Source organism: Pantherophis guttatus, chromosome 9, assembly GCF_059756535.1.
Source record: "Pantherophis guttatus breed Tessera chromosome 9, ASM5975653v1, whole genome shotgun sequence".
In the NCBI taxonomy this organism is placed as follows: Eukaryota; Metazoa; Chordata; class Lepidosauria; order Squamata; family Colubridae; genus Pantherophis; species Pantherophis guttatus.
Genome location: NC_142071.1, coordinates 28,399,852 through 28,419,170, shown reverse-complemented (window position 1 = coordinate 28,419,170; position 19,319 = coordinate 28,399,852). Strand labels below are relative to the sequence as shown.

The 19,319-nt window shown below is 40.0% G+C and overlaps 1 protein-coding gene across 5 annotated transcripts in view; it reads left to right on the top strand.

Annotated features, from left to right (window-relative positions):
* Window positions 1–18,971, top strand: part of ARHGEF12 (Rho guanine nucleotide exchange factor 12) — a 68,416-nt gene extending 49,445 nt beyond the window's left edge. For 3 of the 5 annotated variants that reach the window (XM_034430489.3, XM_034430491.3, XM_034430494.3), the window contains 23 exons: window positions 570–602; window positions 1,183–1,297; window positions 2,558–2,660; window positions 2,804–3,013; window positions 3,275–3,407; window positions 3,675–3,710; window positions 4,350–4,504; window positions 4,916–5,062; window positions 5,901–5,986; window positions 6,795–6,920; window positions 8,277–8,391; window positions 9,026–9,126; window positions 9,306–9,383; window positions 10,195–10,270; window positions 10,569–10,736; window positions 12,533–12,620; window positions 13,320–13,409; window positions 13,582–13,658; window positions 14,039–14,251; window positions 14,695–15,162; window positions 15,922–16,229; window positions 17,713–17,782; window positions 18,604–18,971. In XM_034430489.3, coding sequence (XP_034286380.2) covers window positions 570–602; window positions 1,183–1,297; window positions 2,558–2,660; window positions 2,804–3,013; window positions 3,275–3,407; window positions 3,675–3,710; window positions 4,350–4,504; window positions 4,916–5,062; window positions 5,901–5,986; window positions 6,795–6,920; window positions 8,277–8,391; window positions 9,026–9,126; window positions 9,306–9,383; window positions 10,195–10,270; window positions 10,569–10,736; window positions 12,533–12,620; window positions 13,320–13,409; window positions 13,582–13,658; window positions 14,039–14,251; window positions 14,695–15,162; window positions 15,922–16,229; window positions 17,713–17,782; window positions 18,604–18,614 — 3,007 coding nt within the window. In that variant the 3' untranslated portion in view covers window positions 18,615–18,971. The remainder of the gene's footprint in view (window positions 1–569; window positions 603–1,182; window positions 1,298–2,557; window positions 2,661–2,803; window positions 3,014–3,274; window positions 3,408–3,674; window positions 3,711–4,349; window positions 4,505–4,915; window positions 5,063–5,900; window positions 5,987–6,794; window positions 6,921–8,276; window positions 8,392–9,025; window positions 9,127–9,305; window positions 9,384–10,194; window positions 10,271–10,568; window positions 10,737–12,532; window positions 12,621–13,319; window positions 13,410–13,581; window positions 13,659–14,038; window positions 14,252–14,694; window positions 15,163–15,921; window positions 16,230–17,712; window positions 17,783–18,603) is intronic. The other 2 variants (XM_034430490.3, XM_087875699.1) reach the window with 1 other exon arrangement.
* Window positions 18,972–19,319: the final 348 nt, after the last annotated feature.

Genomic DNA, 19,319 nt, shown 5'->3' with positions numbered 1-19,319 from the left:
ACACAACCTTCTAGCTGTCCTGTGCAGAGGAAGGAACTTGGGGAGGAAGGAAATTACTCCATCTTCCCTCAGAGATGAATTTGATAGGTAGATGCTGCGCTCAGATCATTGCGTTCTGTTGTAGCTGTTAGTCCGGCTCTAAAAAATGGAGCTGGGGCCCAGCAATATTTAATTATTTCTGTTGATGAATTGTCGTAAAGCAGAGCCTATGTTTTGCAGAGGAAAACAGGGCTTGACAAACCATAAGATGAGAGGTATGCCTCTTAATTACAACTAGCGCTGGTAGTTGCATTCAAGTGTAAAATACGACTTAGATTATCCAATCTTGGTTCATTGTGGTCATGACCCGAGACTTCTTGCTAACAACTTTCAACAACAAAATGTAGAATTTTTATGCACTCTACATCTGATAGTTGTTCCATTTATCATTTAACCCCCTGGCCATATTCCTATAGTAGTATAACAATTTGGGTTGAAGGACAAGACAGTCTTTGCCAGTCTAAATAAAAGTCAATATCGAGCATTGAAACTGACATTTTAAAATTAATTTTTGCCTCTTTCCTCTGCAGGATGTCATCTCAGCCTATAGAAGAGGATAAGAGGTAATTAAACCCTGGTTACAATCACACTAAACCTTTCCATTCTGGTTTATTATATGTGCTGAACTGGTGGAGTCCTCTGTTGGCGGTTTAGGCAAATTACAGTTATTTTCTGTATATTCTTCTCTCAACACTCTTTTACACCAATACATTATAATCCGACAGGACCTGGATCTATACAATAACAAGCAAGGGATCTTTCACAGCCGTTCTATCCCACATCCTACTTTAAGAGAAACGGCAGTGACTGAATTTAAAACTACATGCCTCCCTGTAGTTTGGGTTTATGAGTATTATAATTGCTAGTACTCAATACTTTTTGGATCACGTAATTTTTCTTTCAATTATTATTATTAATTCCCACTTAAATCAACAATTTCAGGATAATAATGATGTTGATTATTTCACTAATAAGATAATAGAAATAATCATTTGCAGGTAGATCTTCACATCTTCCTTCCATAACAATATAAATTGTCAGTGTCAGAAAAATATACTGGAAAAGAGAGAAGCTCATTTGCCATCCCATCATTGAAGTAATGTGATATTGTTTTCCCGTTCTTCTGTTTGGTCTCATCTACAGTTCAGCTATACAGTATGTTATTCTCACCTACATGAAGCACCTTGGTGTACGTGTTAAAGAACCCCGGAACCTAGACCAAAAACGGGGACGGATTGGATTCCTGCCAAAGATAAAGGTAAGGTGGATATTTTTTAAAAAATCAGAATTTCTGTCCAGGTGCCTGTTTGGCAAATTGATACGTAACTATTTTAAGAACATGATGTTAACAAAGCACAACTGTGATGTTAATTAGTACCGTGTGTCTCTGACACTTTGAGCCTATTGCAAAAGCCTTTTTCCTTCAATAGAAGAAAAATTGTATCTAGTAGAAAATAGAGTTTCTGAATCTGATGTTGGAGACAAAGTAGAGTATATCCTATGTACAGCCACTTTAATTAGCCACCCTGGTAGAGAATACAAAATTAAGCATTATGTACATCTCTTTTGCATGGACTGAAAGTGTATTAGGTCTTGTACCAGAAACTGAATTCCTTACAAGCTGTTGCAAAAAAGTGAAAAGTGTCAGTTTTGAAACTTATTTTATTTTTAGTTTATTTATTAGTCCAATTTATATGCCGCCCTTCTCCGTAGACTCAGGACCGCTTACAATGCATTATAGCAATAGCCTGCATACTTTTTTATATATACCTGCTTATTAGGGCTTTCGGCCCCCCCAGGCGGTGTTGTTCTATACAAAGTTGGCTTATTGCCCCCACAATCCGGGTCCTCAATTTATCTACCTCGAAAGGATGGAAGGCTGAGTCAACCTTGAGCCTGGTGAGATTCGAACTTGCATTAATTGCAGGCAGCTGGCAGCTAAGTGCTAGCACTTAACAGCACTTTAGTCCGCTGCACCACCGAGGCTCTTATTAACTAAGGACATTGATACAACATTGTAAAGCAGCTCTCTTTTAATAGGGTCAGCTAAGGGAATTTCAGTGAATTGTTCCCTTTCTTTGGAACTGTGCATTTTTCTGCTTTGAGCACTAAATGTTCTAAGAGACCATGCATCTACTTGTGTTGGTCTCTCGTTAGTCTTTACACAGCAGTTTGTTTCCATCTTGAAGGTGTAAAATCATTTGGTAAATCTGAATTGCAGAATAACTAAAACTTTCCTTTTAAATCAAGCCATGTCCATCCCATGGCCCAAAGGCCGCATGCAGCTTGGACAGCTAGCAATGTGACCCACAGGATCGTAAACTTTTAACATTATTGTGTGATTTTTAGCGATAACAATACACATTAATTCTATTTTTTATATATATGGCTCAAGACAATTCCTTTTCACTCAGTGTGGCCCAGGCAAGCCCAAAAGTTGGACACCCACGTTTTAAAAGGTTTCATGAAAAGGCACTTTTGACAACCATTATTACTTTCGGTTCCTTTTCAACTGCAGCAAAGTATGAAGAAAGATAAGGAAGGGGATGAAAAGAAGAGGAGAGTCTTCTCAAATATCCTGGGACCTCCAAGGAGGCCGAGCCGCCATGACAGCTATGCAAGTATGTCAACTGAAGATATACGTATTTTGTTTTTCTAGTTAACTTGGTCATAGTTTCCTGAAGCTAGACTACGGTGGATGTATTTTTCAGATTTCAGTGGAGACTAAATTTTCTGCATTGCTGATTACTCCTTATTTACCCAGTAGGCAGAGCCATGGAGATACAAAAACAACGCCATCCAAAGCACTTATCCTCCTCGTCTTCAGTCAGCCCGGAACCGCCAGAAGTGGTCAAGATGCGCCAAAGTGGGATCAGTGATGGCATGGATTCAGCCTTCCAGCCTGCTAACTTGGTGTCTCCAGCAGTTTCCGGAACGTTCCCATCTCAGGAAGGGAGCAAAGATGGCGAAACGGGTAAATTGACATCATCGTCAAAAACTGCATTACAGTCTTTTTTCACTTCCCAGTTGCAAGAGGAAAACATTCCATTGTCATGGAAGTCACTGTCATTTTATAGGTTTCTGACTGCTGAAAGGCCACTTATCTCATTCGAGAGATGATATGTGGTCCTAGGAAAAATAGGTGGAGAAATGGTGGGAAACACTTTAGAAAACGGATGGCTTTAGATGTTTGATACAGCTCTGCCTTATTGATTTGTTGTGTGCTTATATTTAGGGCCAAAGCAAGTTGGAGAAGCAATTAATCCTGGTGATTCTGTGGACAGCATACCTTGTACGCCTAGCGTCATATTTGATTTTCCATCTCCTCCCCTGGACCATTTGCAGGAAGAAGAAGGCGAAGTTGATAGGCAAGTCTTAGCCTCAAACTTAAGCAGTAACTTTTGTAATTTAGAGATACGAGAATAAAGTATGGCATGTCTTTGTAGGACAACAGAGATGACAGCCTAGATAGTCAATTCAATTGTCGACCACTGTTTTTAGTCGTTTATAACTCTGTTCCTCATTGGTTTGAAGTTCATCTTGAGTTACTATTGAACTCTCTATCTAAAGTGATCAATTTTTAAAAAATCACTTTCTCAAATAACGTTTTCATAAAAGTTTGGTTTCCTTTCTAGGTTAGGAGAATCAGGGACTCCAAAACCTTTCCGCAAGTGAGTACAAGTATACATGTGTTTAAAATAGATTCTGGCAAGTTTCTTATATTAGTCTGACTATAGTGGAAGGAAGAAAAGGCCCATAAACTATCAGCATCTTTATTGACTTCGGATAGAGACAACTAGAAATCCAAATACGTTCATATAAAGTTTTCCTGTGAAACCTAGATATGGTACAGAGCAGGGGTCTCCAAACTCGGCAACTTTTAAGACTTGTGGACTTCAACTCCCAGAATTCCTCAGCCAGCGCAGCTGACTTGTGGACTTCAACAAAGCTTTGCTGGCTGAGGAATTCTGGGACTTGAAGTCCACAAGTCTTAAAGTTGCCAACTTTGGAGACCCCTGGTATAAAGCAGGCAGATCCTCATTAAAATTTAATTAGCTGTTATGCTGTCTCTGGGAAATGTGCCTTTCCCCTTTTTGCTGAGCTGCAACCTTGTGGCTCTCTCCACCTAAAATATAAAAAGAAAATACTAAGGATACAATACGAAGCTTGATTAGACATCATTTCCAACCCTAAGGCAAGTGTTAGTCACCAAGGACCCAGGCTGCCTTATTATTCCTTTGTCTTTCTTACTCTTCCCACAAAGTGCCTTGCTAAAGTTAAAGGGGCCTCTTTCCTTTCCCTCTTCCTAGAGTGGACAGTGTGAGTGCTGGGGATGTCCACAGTGAAGATGAGCTCTTTGATTTCGACATGGAGACTGACCAGCCCAACTGGCAGCAGCTGGTGAGCCGTGAAGTGTTGCTTGGCTTGAAACCATCTGAAATTAAACGCCAGGAAGTGATTAATGGTGAGTTTATGGAGGAGGAGGGTGGAGGGGGAGAGAACCAGAGGAATGCCAATGCTTGGTTGTTTCTTTGTTTTCTGTAACTGAGGTGCTGTGTCCACCCTCAAAATCGCAACGTTGGCTTTCAGTCACATTGTCCAGAGGAAAATTCCTAGGAAGATGAGAGGGAGGTTGGCCTGCCATAGTTTTGAAGGCAGTGCCAATTGTGATATATTTGGGGCAGTAAAAGACAGCTAGAGCATGTCACTTAGATTCTTCTTTATCTAAAAGGGTTTGTTCAATTGTTCAGTAATTCAGGGAATACCTCCTGATATTATTCTGAAGGTGTTATTTATCTGCACATTCTTCATCTAATCTCCTCTCTCCCTTACGAAGACCATCACAACCACTCTTATTTGTTCTCCTTCTTTCCAGAATTATTCTACACTGAACGCGCTCATGTCCGTAAGCTGAAAGTCCTGGATCACTTGTTCTATCAGCGGGTGTCCCGCGAAGGGATTCTGACAGCTCCTGACCTGCGGAAAATATTTTCAAATCTGGAGGATATCCTCCAGCTTCATAGTGAGTGAGGCTGCCTGACTGCTGGATTAATAAAGCAGTTATCGGAGTGACTAACCCAGAAGGCTTCACCGAGGGTGTCACATCTAAGGCATGAGGGGCTGCCTGGGGTTTTAGGGCCTCAGATTGTGCTGCATAGCTGTTTGTATGTGTGAGAAAGGGTTTTGTTGGCCACTAGAGTAGAGTGGTGCTTGAATCTGTGCTTACTGCAAGCTTGTTATCCTGTCTCAGACTTTAAATTAATTCACTCTGTGAGCCAATCACTTATAAAAGCTATTGGACAAAAAGGGTGTATATGAAATAGAGGAGGAACAGAGGAGGAGGAGGAAGATTTTATGAGGCTGATTATTTTTGATTCCTCATAAATATTTTCCAAGAAAATAATCCCACAGAATATTGTTCCCTTCTACCACATTGAACAGCAAAATAACTTAATACATATTGAATTCTGTTCTATTATATTATAGTATACAATACAGAGAGTTATCTTGGTCTAATTGTTAAAAGAACCAGGCTAGAAATCAGGAGGCTGAGTTTTACCCTGCCTTAGGCATGAAGGCCAGCTGGGTGTCTTTGGGTCAGTCATTTTCTCAGCTCACAATGTCAGGTTCAGCTATCAAGTTGGATTAGTCAATTTCTGTCCCAGCCAATGGATCAACCAAGTCTTGTTCTGAAAAAAAAGGGACCCTGCATTGCAGAAAAATGCAGGAAGAAAAGAAAAAAAAAACACTCAGAAGTTGATCCTGAAATAACCATGGGGTGGTTAAATATGATTGGTTTCAGGCAATTGCTTTGGTTTTTCCCAAATCTCTCTCCTTCTTTCTTTTTCTTTGCTACTTAGCTGGACTGAATGAGCAGATGAAAGCAGTGAGGAAAAGAAACGAGACATCCGTAATTGATCAAATTGGAGAAGATTTGTTAACTTGGGTAAACTAAATGTTTGTGTGTGTACATATGAGAAACAACACAAGTTTAGGGTTTTTTTTTTCTTCCTCTAAGAATTGAAGTGTTTGAGAAATAAAAGATCAGCTGAGCTACAACTCTTACCTTGTCTAGAAATCTATTATCTGAAACTTCCATTCTGAGAGAATTATATAACAGGGGCAGTATTAAAATAGGAAGATTGAGCAGCATGGGGCATGTATTTGCTTCTGCTAAGAAATATCTAGCAGAGTGACTTTCAGAGTGAATAAGATAATTTAGCTTAAAGGTCACCATACCTCCTAAAGGAAAAAGAAGATTACTTGTCCTCTAAAATTTGTTCACAAAGTCAAGAGAGTGCAAAACTTGGAAGTGATAGGAAGACAAAGTTTTTAAGCATTTTGGAGAGTTTCAGGCTATAAGTTCTCACTTTAGGTTTTTGGAGTCAGGTAAGAACATTTAAAATACAAAAGTGCAGCAAGTATTAATGCATTCATCAGGGCATTAAAGAGTTAATCAGGATTTACTAAAAATGAGGCTTGCTGATATTTAGCAGCAATATATTTTGTGATAATTTATCATTTAATCTTGGGAGTTGTACATTAAAGTTGGTAATAGGAACCCCTATTTTTCCAAAGTTTGTGTAGAAGAATAGAAAGAAAGAGGCACATGGGTCTTCCCATGAACAGGCTAACACAGAACATGTCTCGTTCCCAAGCGTCCATCTGCTGTGTAAATAATCGTTCACGCTAGCATTATATCTGCAGTTCATTTTTTTTTTTTAACCTTTTGTACCTGTGGATTCTCATCCCAGTTCAGTGAAGCAGGCGAGGAGAAATTGAAGCAAGCCACGGCTACCTTCTGTAGCAACCAACCTTTTGCTCTTGAGGTGATCAAGTCACGGCAAAAGAAGGACTCTCGCTTCCAAACTTTCGTCCAGGTAAGTATTTGGGATTTGGCATCTAGCTGATCCTTGTTTTAGGACTGCTGGACATTGGAGGTGAGGACAAAACCAGTCAGTCCGTCCGTCCGTCATTCATTCATTCATTCATTCATTCATTCATTCATTCATTCATTCATTCCATTCAATTTACATGCTGCCTTTTGCAGCTCGAGGCAGCCCTAGACGACTTATAATAATTAAAATTATACTTTTTTATACAGGTAATCCTTACTTCATTTAGTGGCCATTCAAAGTTTCAATGGCTCTGAAAAAAAAAGTGACTTATGACCATTTTTTCACACTTACGACCGTTGCAGCATCCCCATGATCATGTGATCAAAATTCAGACGCTTGGCAACTGACTCATATATATATGACAGTTGCAGGGTCCCTGGATCATGTAATCACTTTTTGCAACCTTCTGACAACGTCGGCAGGGAACCCCGATTCACTTAACCATATTACTAACTTAAGAACAGCAGTGATTCACTTAACAATTGTGTCCAAAAAAAAAAAAGTAAAATGGCGCAAAACTCACTTAACAAATGTCTTGCTTAGCCACAGAAATTTTGGGCTCAATTGTGGTCGTAAATTGAGGACGACCTGTAATTTATAAATTAGAACTGTGCTTAATCTGTTCGGGCATGAGCTATTTTTTGCTATGAATCTTTAATATACTAATCCAGCGAAGGTGGCCTTTGCTCCATTTCAGTATAAGAGCTACCAAATAGTGCCCCCACCCCACCCCGCCCTTTAGCTTGGCTCTGTGATGAGCTGGTAGCTCATTCAGATTCATGTTAGCTTCTTGGAGTCAATTTATAGGCTGGAAGACAACCTCCCCCATCTAAGCCTCTGCAGGAAGTGGAGCTCTCCATTTCCAAAGTTGAGCTCTTAAAAAAAAAAGCCTTTCTGAGGCTGTCCTGTTTTTTTTTAAAAAAAAAAACAAACTGAAGGAGAAAAAAGAATAAATGCCAAGTATCTCACTTGATTTATGAAAGATCTTGGCTAATTTTCTCGGCTCGGTGGTTGGGATTCTAAAATATTATGTACTCTCTACATGACGCGAAAAACTAAGCTACCGTCTCCTGTAAGCCTGCGACTGAGATTGATTGCTGATCATATTAAGTCTGAAATAATGAGCAGTGGAAGCTGTTCCCAGGCTTCACCCTGGACCTTTCCTCTAATTGCCTACTAAAATAGGATTGTTTGCATTTCTGCTTAATCTTGGTTGTACCTTAACTTGTATTTTCTAGCCTGAAACGCAAACCACTAAAATGTTTATAGGGCAGTATCAATTCAGGTAATTATGGTCTTAATAAAAATTACAAATGCACTTCCACTTTTTCCATTTAGGAAGCTGAGAGCAATCCGCTGTGTCGCCGATTACAGCTAAAAGATATTATTCCCACTGAGATGCAACGGCTCACCAAGTATCCCCTCTTGCTGGATAATATTGCAAAGTACTCAGGTACCACGTTTCCCATTTTGTTTGTGGCTGGATTGGGATGTGGCAGTTGCAGAGAATGGTTTGGGTTCAAAATGAAACTCAAATTAACAAATTCCGTCAAAAAATAATTTGTCCCCATTTCAGTACCGCTTCATCTTTCTGAAATTATTTAATAATTTAATATTATTTAATAATTTTAATTATTTTTAAACTCTGTCTGTCTTTGTGTTTTTAATTAGGCTGTACACCGCCCTGAGTAGTTCGGGAGAAGGGTGGTATAGAAATAAAATTAATAAATAATAATAAATAAATAAATAAATAAATTCCCTTATTTTCCTCCAGATGAAGGAGCAAAGTGATGAGTTGTAATTAAAAAAATTAGATTGTTAATGATGAGGCTGGGTATTCATTTTTGCCATTGCCATTCCTCCCTTTTTGCACTCTTATTACCTACAACATTAATGCATGAATTTCACAAAGCATCGATACAAAGTTCAGCTTCATAATTTGCTTTTTAAAAGAAGCTTGAACATGTGGGGCGTTCACATTTTGTCTTAGCAGACAAAAGAATGCAATTTTGTCTGGAGATTGAGTGTATATGTGGTTATGTGTTTCATTATTATTGTTTCACATTTCACCCGTTTCATTTTTTTAGAGCAACCTTTAGAGAAGGAAAAAGTGAAGAAAGCAGCAGATCATTGTCGGCAGATTCTCAATTTTGTGAACCAAGCTGTCAAAGAAGCTGAGAACAAGCAGGTAAGAAGAGGCAGATGTAACTCGGTTTTCAAAAGCTGAAGCGGTTTATTGGCTGCGAGGGCGGGGTTATGGTTTTATAAATGAGAAGGCGTCTCTGTCTATGCTTTGTTTTAAAGGGATCCCAGAGTGACTAATTGTTGCTTGCCTTCAACTGACTTGAATTTGTCTTTTCTCAATAGCATTTGGAGGACTACCAGCGGCGGCTTGATTTGTCCTACCTGAAGCAGGTGGAGGGCCCTTTGCTGGATGAATTCAGGGTGAGTGGAAGAAAGAAGAGCGGGATCCTGAAATCTGATAAGCATTCAGAAATATACTTTGTTGTTCTTTTTGCTTCTGTTTCTACCCAATTGTATTGCCTCCAGTATTTGGATTTTAAGATACTGCAAAGGAAAAAGAATAAAAAATGATACGTATCTCACCACATTTGGGGCCAGTTCTCCTCAGGACACAGACCAGGGGTAAAATGCTCTTACCTTCGCTACCGGATCGGAAATGTGAACGCACGCGCCTCTTCTGCGCATGTGCAGAGGGTAAAAAACAGGACATGATGACGTCCCAGCTAGTGGGCAGAGCCTCCCGCCGCCGGCCCTACCGGCTCGCACGAGCGGGATAGATCCAGCCGGATTTCACTGCTGACACAGACGGACCTGGATTTATCAGCAAGCTGGATCAGGCTATATAAAATGAGAATTATTGTCTAGAAAAGGAGGCTTGAAAGGGAAATATGAAGTCCCTTCTTGTCCCTCTTCTCAGGTTAGAATTCTTTGGTGCAAAATGACCTCCCTACGATAATTACAAAGTGAAATAGTCAAAACCACTCTTTGCCTTTTTCTATGAATAAATAAGATAGTGAATAGGTATTAAAAGATCTCTGATATTGGTTCCTCAAATTTGTAATGGTGGTCCTTCTGATGAATATTTTGAATTTTACGAGCAGTGACCAGAAAAGTAGTTACAACACTAAAACACCTAGTAGGAAGTAAAATACAATAAAAGCAACAAAACACCAAGGACCTACCAATCAGAATGGATAATTTTTATTTTTATTTTTTGCTCTTTTTTTGGTAGAATTTAGATCTCACGAAGAAGAAAATGATTCATGAAGGGCCTCTGACTTGGAAGGTGAATCGTGACAAAACTATTGGTACGTTGTTATCTGTTCTTTTCATTGAGACTTGTAGGACATCGGGGGAAATTACATGAGGATGTTATGTAATTTCCTTAGAGCTAATTAAGCAATGACTATTTTGAAACGAGCCGGAAGATAATAAAGACCGCAGCGGTTTTCAATCTGGTTCTCAGAATTACAGATGGGTCTAAAATGCTTTGTATGCCTGGCTGAGAAATTTTATGGCTTATTATTGCTTCTGCTTGGGGTGCAGCCTTCGATAACTACAAGGTAGAAATAATAGCCCATTTCCGTTTTTCTCCTACCACTGCAGATCTCTATACATTGCTCTTGGAAGATATTCTGGTATTGTTGCAGAAGCAAGATGACAGACTGGTGTTGAGATGTCACAGCAAGATCCTGGCTAATACAGCCGATAGCAAGCACACATTTAGCCCTGTTATTAAATTGAACACAGTCTTGGTTCGCCAAGTGGCTACAGGTTAGTAGGGCTGAGAAGGTTAAGCAGTTCTAACGCTGTTTTGGAAAAAAAAAATGGTGCTGTCTAATCCAATCATTGCCCTGGGGGTCTAAGGATGGAATTCAGGGAAGAATAGCAGGTTGAAAACCATTGCTCATTAAGAAAAACCTCGGTGCTTCTCTCAAGCATCTAGCTGACCCTCAATTTTCCGACAGAATGCTCTCTGGGCAGTTGAGTCTAAATTGGAACTTTTCAGGCTGTATGGATATCATTATGATGTCTGGTCGATCCAGAGAAGTGTATTCTCCAGTAACAGCCTCATGTCAGTTGGTGGAGGTAATATAATGGACTGCTGTTTCCATACCCTCGATGGAAAGGAGCATATCAGGCCAAGTATCTCTTACCGTAAAGGGAGAATATTTGTAGCTCAGGGTTGAAACGAGGGTCCTTGGTGTTCTCTCTGTGCTCGGTTGTTTTCTTGTAGATATTTCATTGCCCAAACTAGGTAACATCATCACATCACTGATGATGTTATCTGGTTTGGGGTAATGAAACCCAAGGAACCCCCCCTCCCCCAAGTGTCTGTTATTGAAGTTGAAACACAAGTAGGTAACACCACAAGACAATGGTTCAACCCATACACACAGAGCTGCAAACAGGGCTATAGTAAAATCTATGTAGTTTGGTTACCATCTTGTTGGCTATCTGTGTCTTCAGTCTGCTGCACTTCTGATTTTTCTGGGGAAAGGTCCTAGGAGGGTAATATTCTTGTGGCTTTCTCCTCCCCTTTAGATTTATACTTAATAGAAGCAGCCCTGTTTGAATCCAGTTAAATAAAAGTGCTCGCCAGAATTGACTACTCTTAAAAAGCTGACTTACCCAGTTTGGGAAAAGAGCCTAATTAGGTTCCATACCGAAGTTGTATAATTGATTTTCCAGCAAATAGTGTAATAGATGCTGTAATTAAACCTCTGACCTGCGAGAGGTAAAGTGTGAGAATTGCTGCTTCATTCCTTTGGGCTAAGATTAAAGCAGTGGCTAATTTCAGCTATTTGGTTTCTAGTGGATTAAAACATAATCAGTCTTAGATATTTGAAGAACTTAATTTATATTAGTAGCATCCATAAGGAGCTCTGATATTGACTAGTGACAAAAATGGGAGGACGTAACTTTTTCATAGAACTTTATACAAATAGAAGTGAACTGTGTTGTCCTTCCTATCCTACCTGTTCGATGATCCTTCATGCAAAATGGCCCACCTCAGTCACGACACCTGTGCTAGCGTTTACTTGACCAAGGATTGATGCAGGAAATACAACATTGAGAGTCACACTTGAGCAAAGAAGTATATTGAAGAGCCACATAACTTCTTCCCAATTTAAGAAACCAGAATTTAAAAAACCCCAGGATTATTAAACCTCAGTTAATTAGTTGAGTAGTTACGGCATGGCTGTTTTTCTGCATGGAATTATTTCTTATAACTCTATATACTATATTCTTGAGTGAAGTTTATAGATAAGAAATGACATTTCTTATCATTTCTTTATCTGCATATTTTACCCAGTGGATAAGAACTAGTTAAGAGCATTTTACAAAACAGTCTGAACACGCCAACTGTTGGAAAAGCTGATTGAGGGAAAGGGGGAATTGTGTTCTATCAGTTCAACCTATGCAACTGAAGTCCATTCTAAACTCATGTAGTTACTGCAACAATTACTGTCTTCTTCTCAACCATATCTGATATACAAAGCTGAATTCTAGTAAATCAAAAGACGACAGAGGTTCTATCAGCTTTAACTTGTTCTTTGTTTCTCCAGATAATAAAGCATTCTTTGTCATTTCCATGTCGGAAAATGGAGCCCAGATTTATGAACTGGTGGCACAGACAGTTTCTGAAAAGACAGTGTAAGTCGGCTTGGGAAAATGCAGACTATTTATCAGTTGTTAAGGAGGAAAATAAATCTTGTGTTCCAAATCTGTGAAGGAGCTTCCCTCTAGAAGTTGTAAGGTTTTTTTTTTTTTTACAGGACTCTTTGAGGATTCTTCCTCCCATTATGGCATATAAAGTCATCTTTTTCTCCTGCTGATAAAAATGGAGCATTAGATTTGAGGAGATTTAACCAAGAAACAAAACTGAGGTCCATGTAACATTCCACATTTAAAGTCAACCTGAATTAATAACATACTAATCAACAGCAGGGCTTCTCAAAACATGTCATAGGAAATATTTGTAGTCTTTAGTAAGTTACATAGAGCCATCTGTCATTAGGCAAAATGTTGGACAGTTTGTGTTTCTGCTGTTGTTTGAGAAGCAGGACAGAAAGGATGCCCTTGCCCTATGTTCTGCTAAAGTTTTAAATCTCAATTAGTTCAAGAAGAGCACCCAAAGTATGAAAATTGGGGATATGGCCCTATTCAGTTTCAAGCAGAAAAGGTACTTCAAAGCGACTTAAGCACCCTCATTACACCAAGGCCACACATACGTAGAAAAAGACACAGTACCTTAAATGGAGCACTGACGGGAGTAGAACTTGTGCCCATCTCTCAGGAGACAGGGAAGAAGATGTATTTTGGACAAATTTCTTTATATTTGCATTATTATAGATGGCAGGACCTCATAGTACAGATGGCAGGAACCGTCAAAGTTGGAAGAGGCAGAAATGTAATTCCATTGCCACAATCGGGACCATGCGAGTAAGTTGGGGTGGGGTGGGGGAAACCCCGTATGTCTGAACAAAAAGAAATTTTGATTGGTGTTTAATTCCATAGATAGCCTGTAACAATGCAGGGTCTTCCTTTTAAAAAGACGCAACTTATGAGTGAGGATTTCAGAGTGATTGATTTGTTTTCCTTCTTTGGCTTTCAGAGAAGACCAGGAAGAAGATGACCAGCATAAATTGAAGGAAGAACAGACGAGCCCAGATAGCAGCAAACAAAGCCCAGGTAAAAGCTAAGGGCAGATTTCAATGCACTGCTGATTATGCTGGAGAGCTTGAAGACTTCCTTGATTGAAATGAGCCTTTTTGGAAAATTACCTTAGACAGGGTATGGTACAGAATTCTGCAGATATGTTTCACTTTTTTCTTCAAGAGACTCAGTAGTCAATGGTACATTAATACTTTTTTGTATTCTGTTTGACATCACATTCCCTGCCTCCAAAGATTTGGAAGTCCATAAATATGTAAGTTCTGCCGTTTGAGCTGTCACTCCAAAAGAAGAGCTAATAAAATTTAAACTATGCGACAAAGAGAATGCTTACTTACTCATGCTTATGCTTTCTTTTAAACTCTCGTGTTCATTTTGGCATTTGGTTTGTTCATTAGATAAAGATTTGGGGCTGAAGACTCCGTCTCCTTCAGTGACCATGTCTGAGAAGTCAGAAGAGGAAGAACTTCTGGAAGCCAACAAGCAGTTTGGAGAAAAACTACCAACTGACCTACTGATTAAAGAGTCACCCGAACATTACAGCCAAAGTAGTCCAGAGCTCTCATTCCAAGCTTCAGAAAATCGATGGGCGTTGGATGCACTAAGAAACTGTAAGTAATTGAAGGTACATGAATCTGAAATTTTGAAATAGGTAGAAATTTTGTCTGATGGATTTAGAGGTATATCTGTTGCCTCTTGAACAAATGAAGATAACCTGCCTTTCAAACATCGGGTAACAGAAAATCAGATTATCAGGCTATGCCTATATTCCAGTGATAACACCAGTGTTGTGCTTAGACTGTTTTCCAGTTTGGCTTAGCTTCTCCTAAATTAAGTGAAAGGTGACTTGGACCCCTAACTTCTCTGACCCCTGGCCATTTGACTGAAGGCTGATGACAGTTAGTGGAGAAATCCGACTTCTGTCTTCCAGTTCCTAGGGCAAAAGCAGTGAGAGCCGATGGCTCCTCCCCTCCTCCTGCCTCTTGACTGACGCCTTCAAGAAGAGAGAATAATTGCCAGGACTTTACTTTGACGCTCTCGCATTTCCTTTCAGTGGGCTTATTGAAGAAATTACTGATGCAGCAGCTTGGCATGTCTGAACAAGCATCCCTTGAAGACTGGCATCCTTTTTCTGACCATAGAAGAGATCTGCCAGGGGCCCCTGAGGAGAACATTGTCAAGAGAGGACTTCAGTACTCGGATAACGATGACACTACCCTGTCTGGGCCTGGAAGGACACCCACGGGGACAAAGACAAATGACTTTGAACTTAGTTGCGATAAATGGCCTTCGAACGAATTGGTATCCCCAGGGGACCCTGTGTTGCATAGCGCGCAGTTGATGGACCCCTCGAGAACAAACCCAGAGCCCCCAGCCAAGGAACTGGAAGGAGGAACCAGTGCTGCGGATGATGGTGGGGAGCACTTTTTTGATGCTCAGGAAGCTCACGGTGAAGAGAACCCATCAGAAGGTGACGTGGTAGATGGGAAGGAGGTCGAAGAGGTGCAGCTACGGATCTCAGGTGAGTCAATTCACCAGGGTACAAATTTGAAACTAACAACTGAGTTGTAAAAGCTCCTGGGTGTTGTTGGGAAGGATGATGGAGTGCTTCTGAGCCATGACAGAACTTAAAAGAGTATCTGCTAAATGCTGAATTCTCTCATTAAGCGTGTTCCTAATAATCAGAGTTTCTCTGGATATGCTTGAAATGCATTGGGAGAGAAATAAGCAATAGAATTTGGAGGTGTGGTGTCGGGTTCCATCCATTGGCTATCTTATCATGGTTGGACCTTTTCCCTCTGATCTTTCGGAGCAATAAAAGGCTGATTAAATCCAATTAGAGCTTCATCACTGTAAGCTTTCAAGAAGGGAGTGGACTGCCATATGTCAGAAATGGTGTTGGGTCTGCTTGGGCGGGGGGTTGGACTAGATGACCTACAAGATCCCTTAATCTGTATATATATATTAATCTGTATACACCCCTTCTGTCCACCCGAAATCCCATTCAGATTGCCACTTCCCCTACATGGCACACGCTTTTAAGAAACTGCACATTTTTTCCATAAGCGGTGCCCCTCTTTTCTTCCAGAGCAAGGGCAAAGTGTGGCGGGAACTAGTTGACAGTGGAAAAGCTTCGTAACAGAGCAGCAAAAGTGTGTTGAGAAAGGAAGTTTGCACGAGGCACACAGACACAGATAGATCGGGTTATATGCTCCCCCAAGCCATTTATTTGCTGGAGCTGTTCATAAATGGGGGGCCACTAAGGTTGTTCTCTTTCCAGGAAATTATTTGATCCTCGATGGATATGGCACAGTACAGGAGAGCTCCACCGACGAAGAGGTACCTTCGCTCGTTCTAAAGTGCACTGCAGACAAAAGCACAATGGACTCTGCCAACCAGCTACCCAGGTCTCGGGATGGCCAGCCAGTTACAGCCAGTTCACCATTTGCAGAGGAATTGCTGGCCTCCCACTGGCAAGCTGCCAAGGAATCCAGTTCAGAGGCATTAAGGGCTTCCTTCTCTGTCGAGTCGCGTACCCTGATGATGCGTTACATCCAGAACATAGAGGCCAGCCTTCAGCATTTGAAGGTAGGGTGTTCTCGTTTAAATGGAGGATCTTTGGGCTGTATATATCCTTTTTTTTTAAAAAAAAAATGGCTAGATTTTAAAGAATTGGAGATTAAGAGGCTTGTGGGGAGTATGTCATCCAGAGAGGTATGTTTATCTTCTTGACTGATTTTCACAGTATCTTTTCAAACTAATGTTCAGTTCTGCCCTATAAATTCTAAAACCAGGAGAATCAGACGTTCTCCAGAATACATATATATATATTGGCTGGGTTGCTTAAGATTAAAGATTTGCCCTAGATTTTGGAGACAGAGATGAAAAATGAAAACCTTGGAATAACCCTGAGGAAGAGAAGCTTCCATGTTTGGAGAATGTGAATGAATATTAGGAATGACTTCTAGAAAAGAACTGCATTGTACAGTTTAAAGTTTAGAACACTGAAATGTAAAGGTTGAAACCAGTGTTGATTTATCAAAGCCAAGGTGTTGAAACTTCTTGAGCCAAAATTAAACAAAACCCTATTCAAGTCTCAGAGGCTCAAAAAGAGATAAGTCAATATTTTATTTAGAGGAATCTAGCAGAGCCGACAGTACTAAGATCAGACAGAAAGATTTGATGTGAGCATAGTGTCCTAAATGGAAGAGTTAGTTGCCACCTTATAAACAGATTCTTGCCTAACTTTGGCTTTAAGAATTTGTGTTGTGCACTCAAAACATCAAACATTTATTTCAAGATAGCCATTCGGTGCTCTCTAGTGTCCAATCTTCAAAGTTGTCTTTATTAGTTTTCGCAGTATATAAATAAAGGATTTTCCCCTGACAAAGGATCTTTTTCAATTAGCTTCAGAGGTTTAAATCAAGCCCCTCTGAGCAACAATAATCATCCTTTTGCTGCATATTCTCCCCCCCCTTTTTTTTTTGATACAAATCTTTAAATTTGTATAGGTAAACATTTTTTAAAGGATTGAAGGAAACTCACCCAGTGATTTCAATAAAACTTGCCAATCTGAAATTTCTAAATCTTTAAAAAAAAAAAAAAAAGTCAAGTCATAGGGGAAAAATTGAATCCAAAATGATGAAAAGATGAGCTTTGGTTGAATTTAAAGTCCATGTAGGCAATATTAGCTACTATAAGCATAATCCTGATTCCCAGCCAGTGACCAAAAAAAAAATGCAGTTCCTGTTGTCTGCTCACAAAGAGAGAGGGAATATTAGAATTAGAATTAGAATTTTTTTATTGGCCAAGCGTGATTGGACACACAAGGAATTTGTCTTGGTGCATACGCTCTCAGTGTACATAAAAGAAAAGATACGTTCATCAAGAATATGCTTCGCAAAGTACATGTGGGTAGCCTTGCAATCTCTCCTTGCTCTGGAGGGTTTTTGGCTGTCTGCATCCCTTTTTCAAGCAGCGTTTTTGGCCACCACATGTTTCTCCAGAGTAGTTCCCCACGGCAGTTCATCAGAATCTCTTTCAAGTGTATACGATGAATTGTGTTTTTCAGGAAGTGGAGGAAAACTACGCTGCTCTTCAGCATCGGCTGTCTGGCTCCATCACCACAGATGAGCATTCGGGTATGCCTGTCCTATTCCTCGGATAGCTGATCTGATAGTAAAGTAACGTCTTAATTATTTGTAGGATTTAGCTCCAAGGGAAGCTACTGTGTGATGCTTGTTGAATTCTTCAGTTTTCATGACACTTAATTTAAAAAAACAAAACAAAACAAAATGGTTACAAAACATTATGAATCAATGCCTAGTTGTGCTGATTGCGCATTTCTGACCTGACGTCCTCTCTGCTCAGCATTTTCCCTTTTGCTAATGTCTACTTGTGTCCCTGTCTAAACAAAGATGCCCAGTCTAGGACTCCCAAAAGTCTTTGTTGCCACATTTTTATAAGGTGCATTATTAAACACATTGCGTCAGGGATAAACATGGTGGCAACATTTAATCTTATTTAAATGTTGATCAAACAAAATTTAATTTAATTTGTGGAGAGATGTCCTTGGCGTGCCATTTAAAGGCCAAGTGTAATCCCTCAGCCTGGAAAAGGTTGCACACCCCTTAATTAATGGAACAATTGCATCTAAAGAACCAGTTTTTTTTGGGGGGGGGGAGAAGGGGAGGAGAGAAATGGTTCCAAAGTCTTTCCAGAAATTTTGACCCAAGTTTGGAAATCAGTAAAAATGATTTTATCTATTCAGTTCTCAGAACTGAAGAAGCTTCTTGGATGAGAAACGAAATGCTTTCAAAGGAAAAAAAAAAAAACCCAAGAAAGCCCAGTTGCCTGTTGGTAAAACACCTTTTGGGACAACCTGCATGATTGAGACTCTTCATAGACATCCCTGGTGGTTTTCTTTTCAGCACTTCTTTTCTGTTTCTATTTTTGTCCTCAGATAAAAGTTAATCGCCTTCTTGCCAATCACTGGAGATTGGACGGAGCCTTCTGCCTTGAATCAGCCTCTGCTAGCCTCAGCCGGCCTCTGCCTGGACTCTTTTGGCCTTAGGCCTCTTTCAACGGACCCTTAATCGGGAGGGGGCTCCACATAGTGGAGAAGGGGGCCGTTTTTCCTTTGAGGTGTCTGCACTAGCCTTTCAGGGAGAGGGGGGTGATTTTCGTTCCCCTCCTCTTGCTACCAGAAAATTCTTTTTGATTCCAAACAGAGGAAAAAAGAGGAACAGAAAGAAGAAACCAAATGTATAAAGTTCTGGGTGTAGGATATAAAAAAAAATGTATCTATACATTAAAAAAAAAATCAATGTATTTATTTGACTTCATTCCGTGTACTGAAAGCACACTTTAACTTGTATTTTATTTTGCTTTTTTTTTTAAAAAAAAATGATAGTGCCAGTTTGCTAGGTTCCCAGCATCTTTCTTCCTCTTCTCCTGAACCCTTACTCTGAGTTGTGTGTGTGTATGTGTGTGTCTTGATTTTCCCCCTGGATTCTGCCAACAATAACCCCTTCCTCAGAAAGGGGTTTTTTTTGTGTGTATGTGTGGAGCGAAATCTAGCAGCAGGCAGGGCAGCCTTTCTTCTTGTGCACTAGGTAGCCAGGGAAGGATTTCAAATTGGCAATTTCTCTTTGGGGGGGGGGGATGCCTCTATTTTTC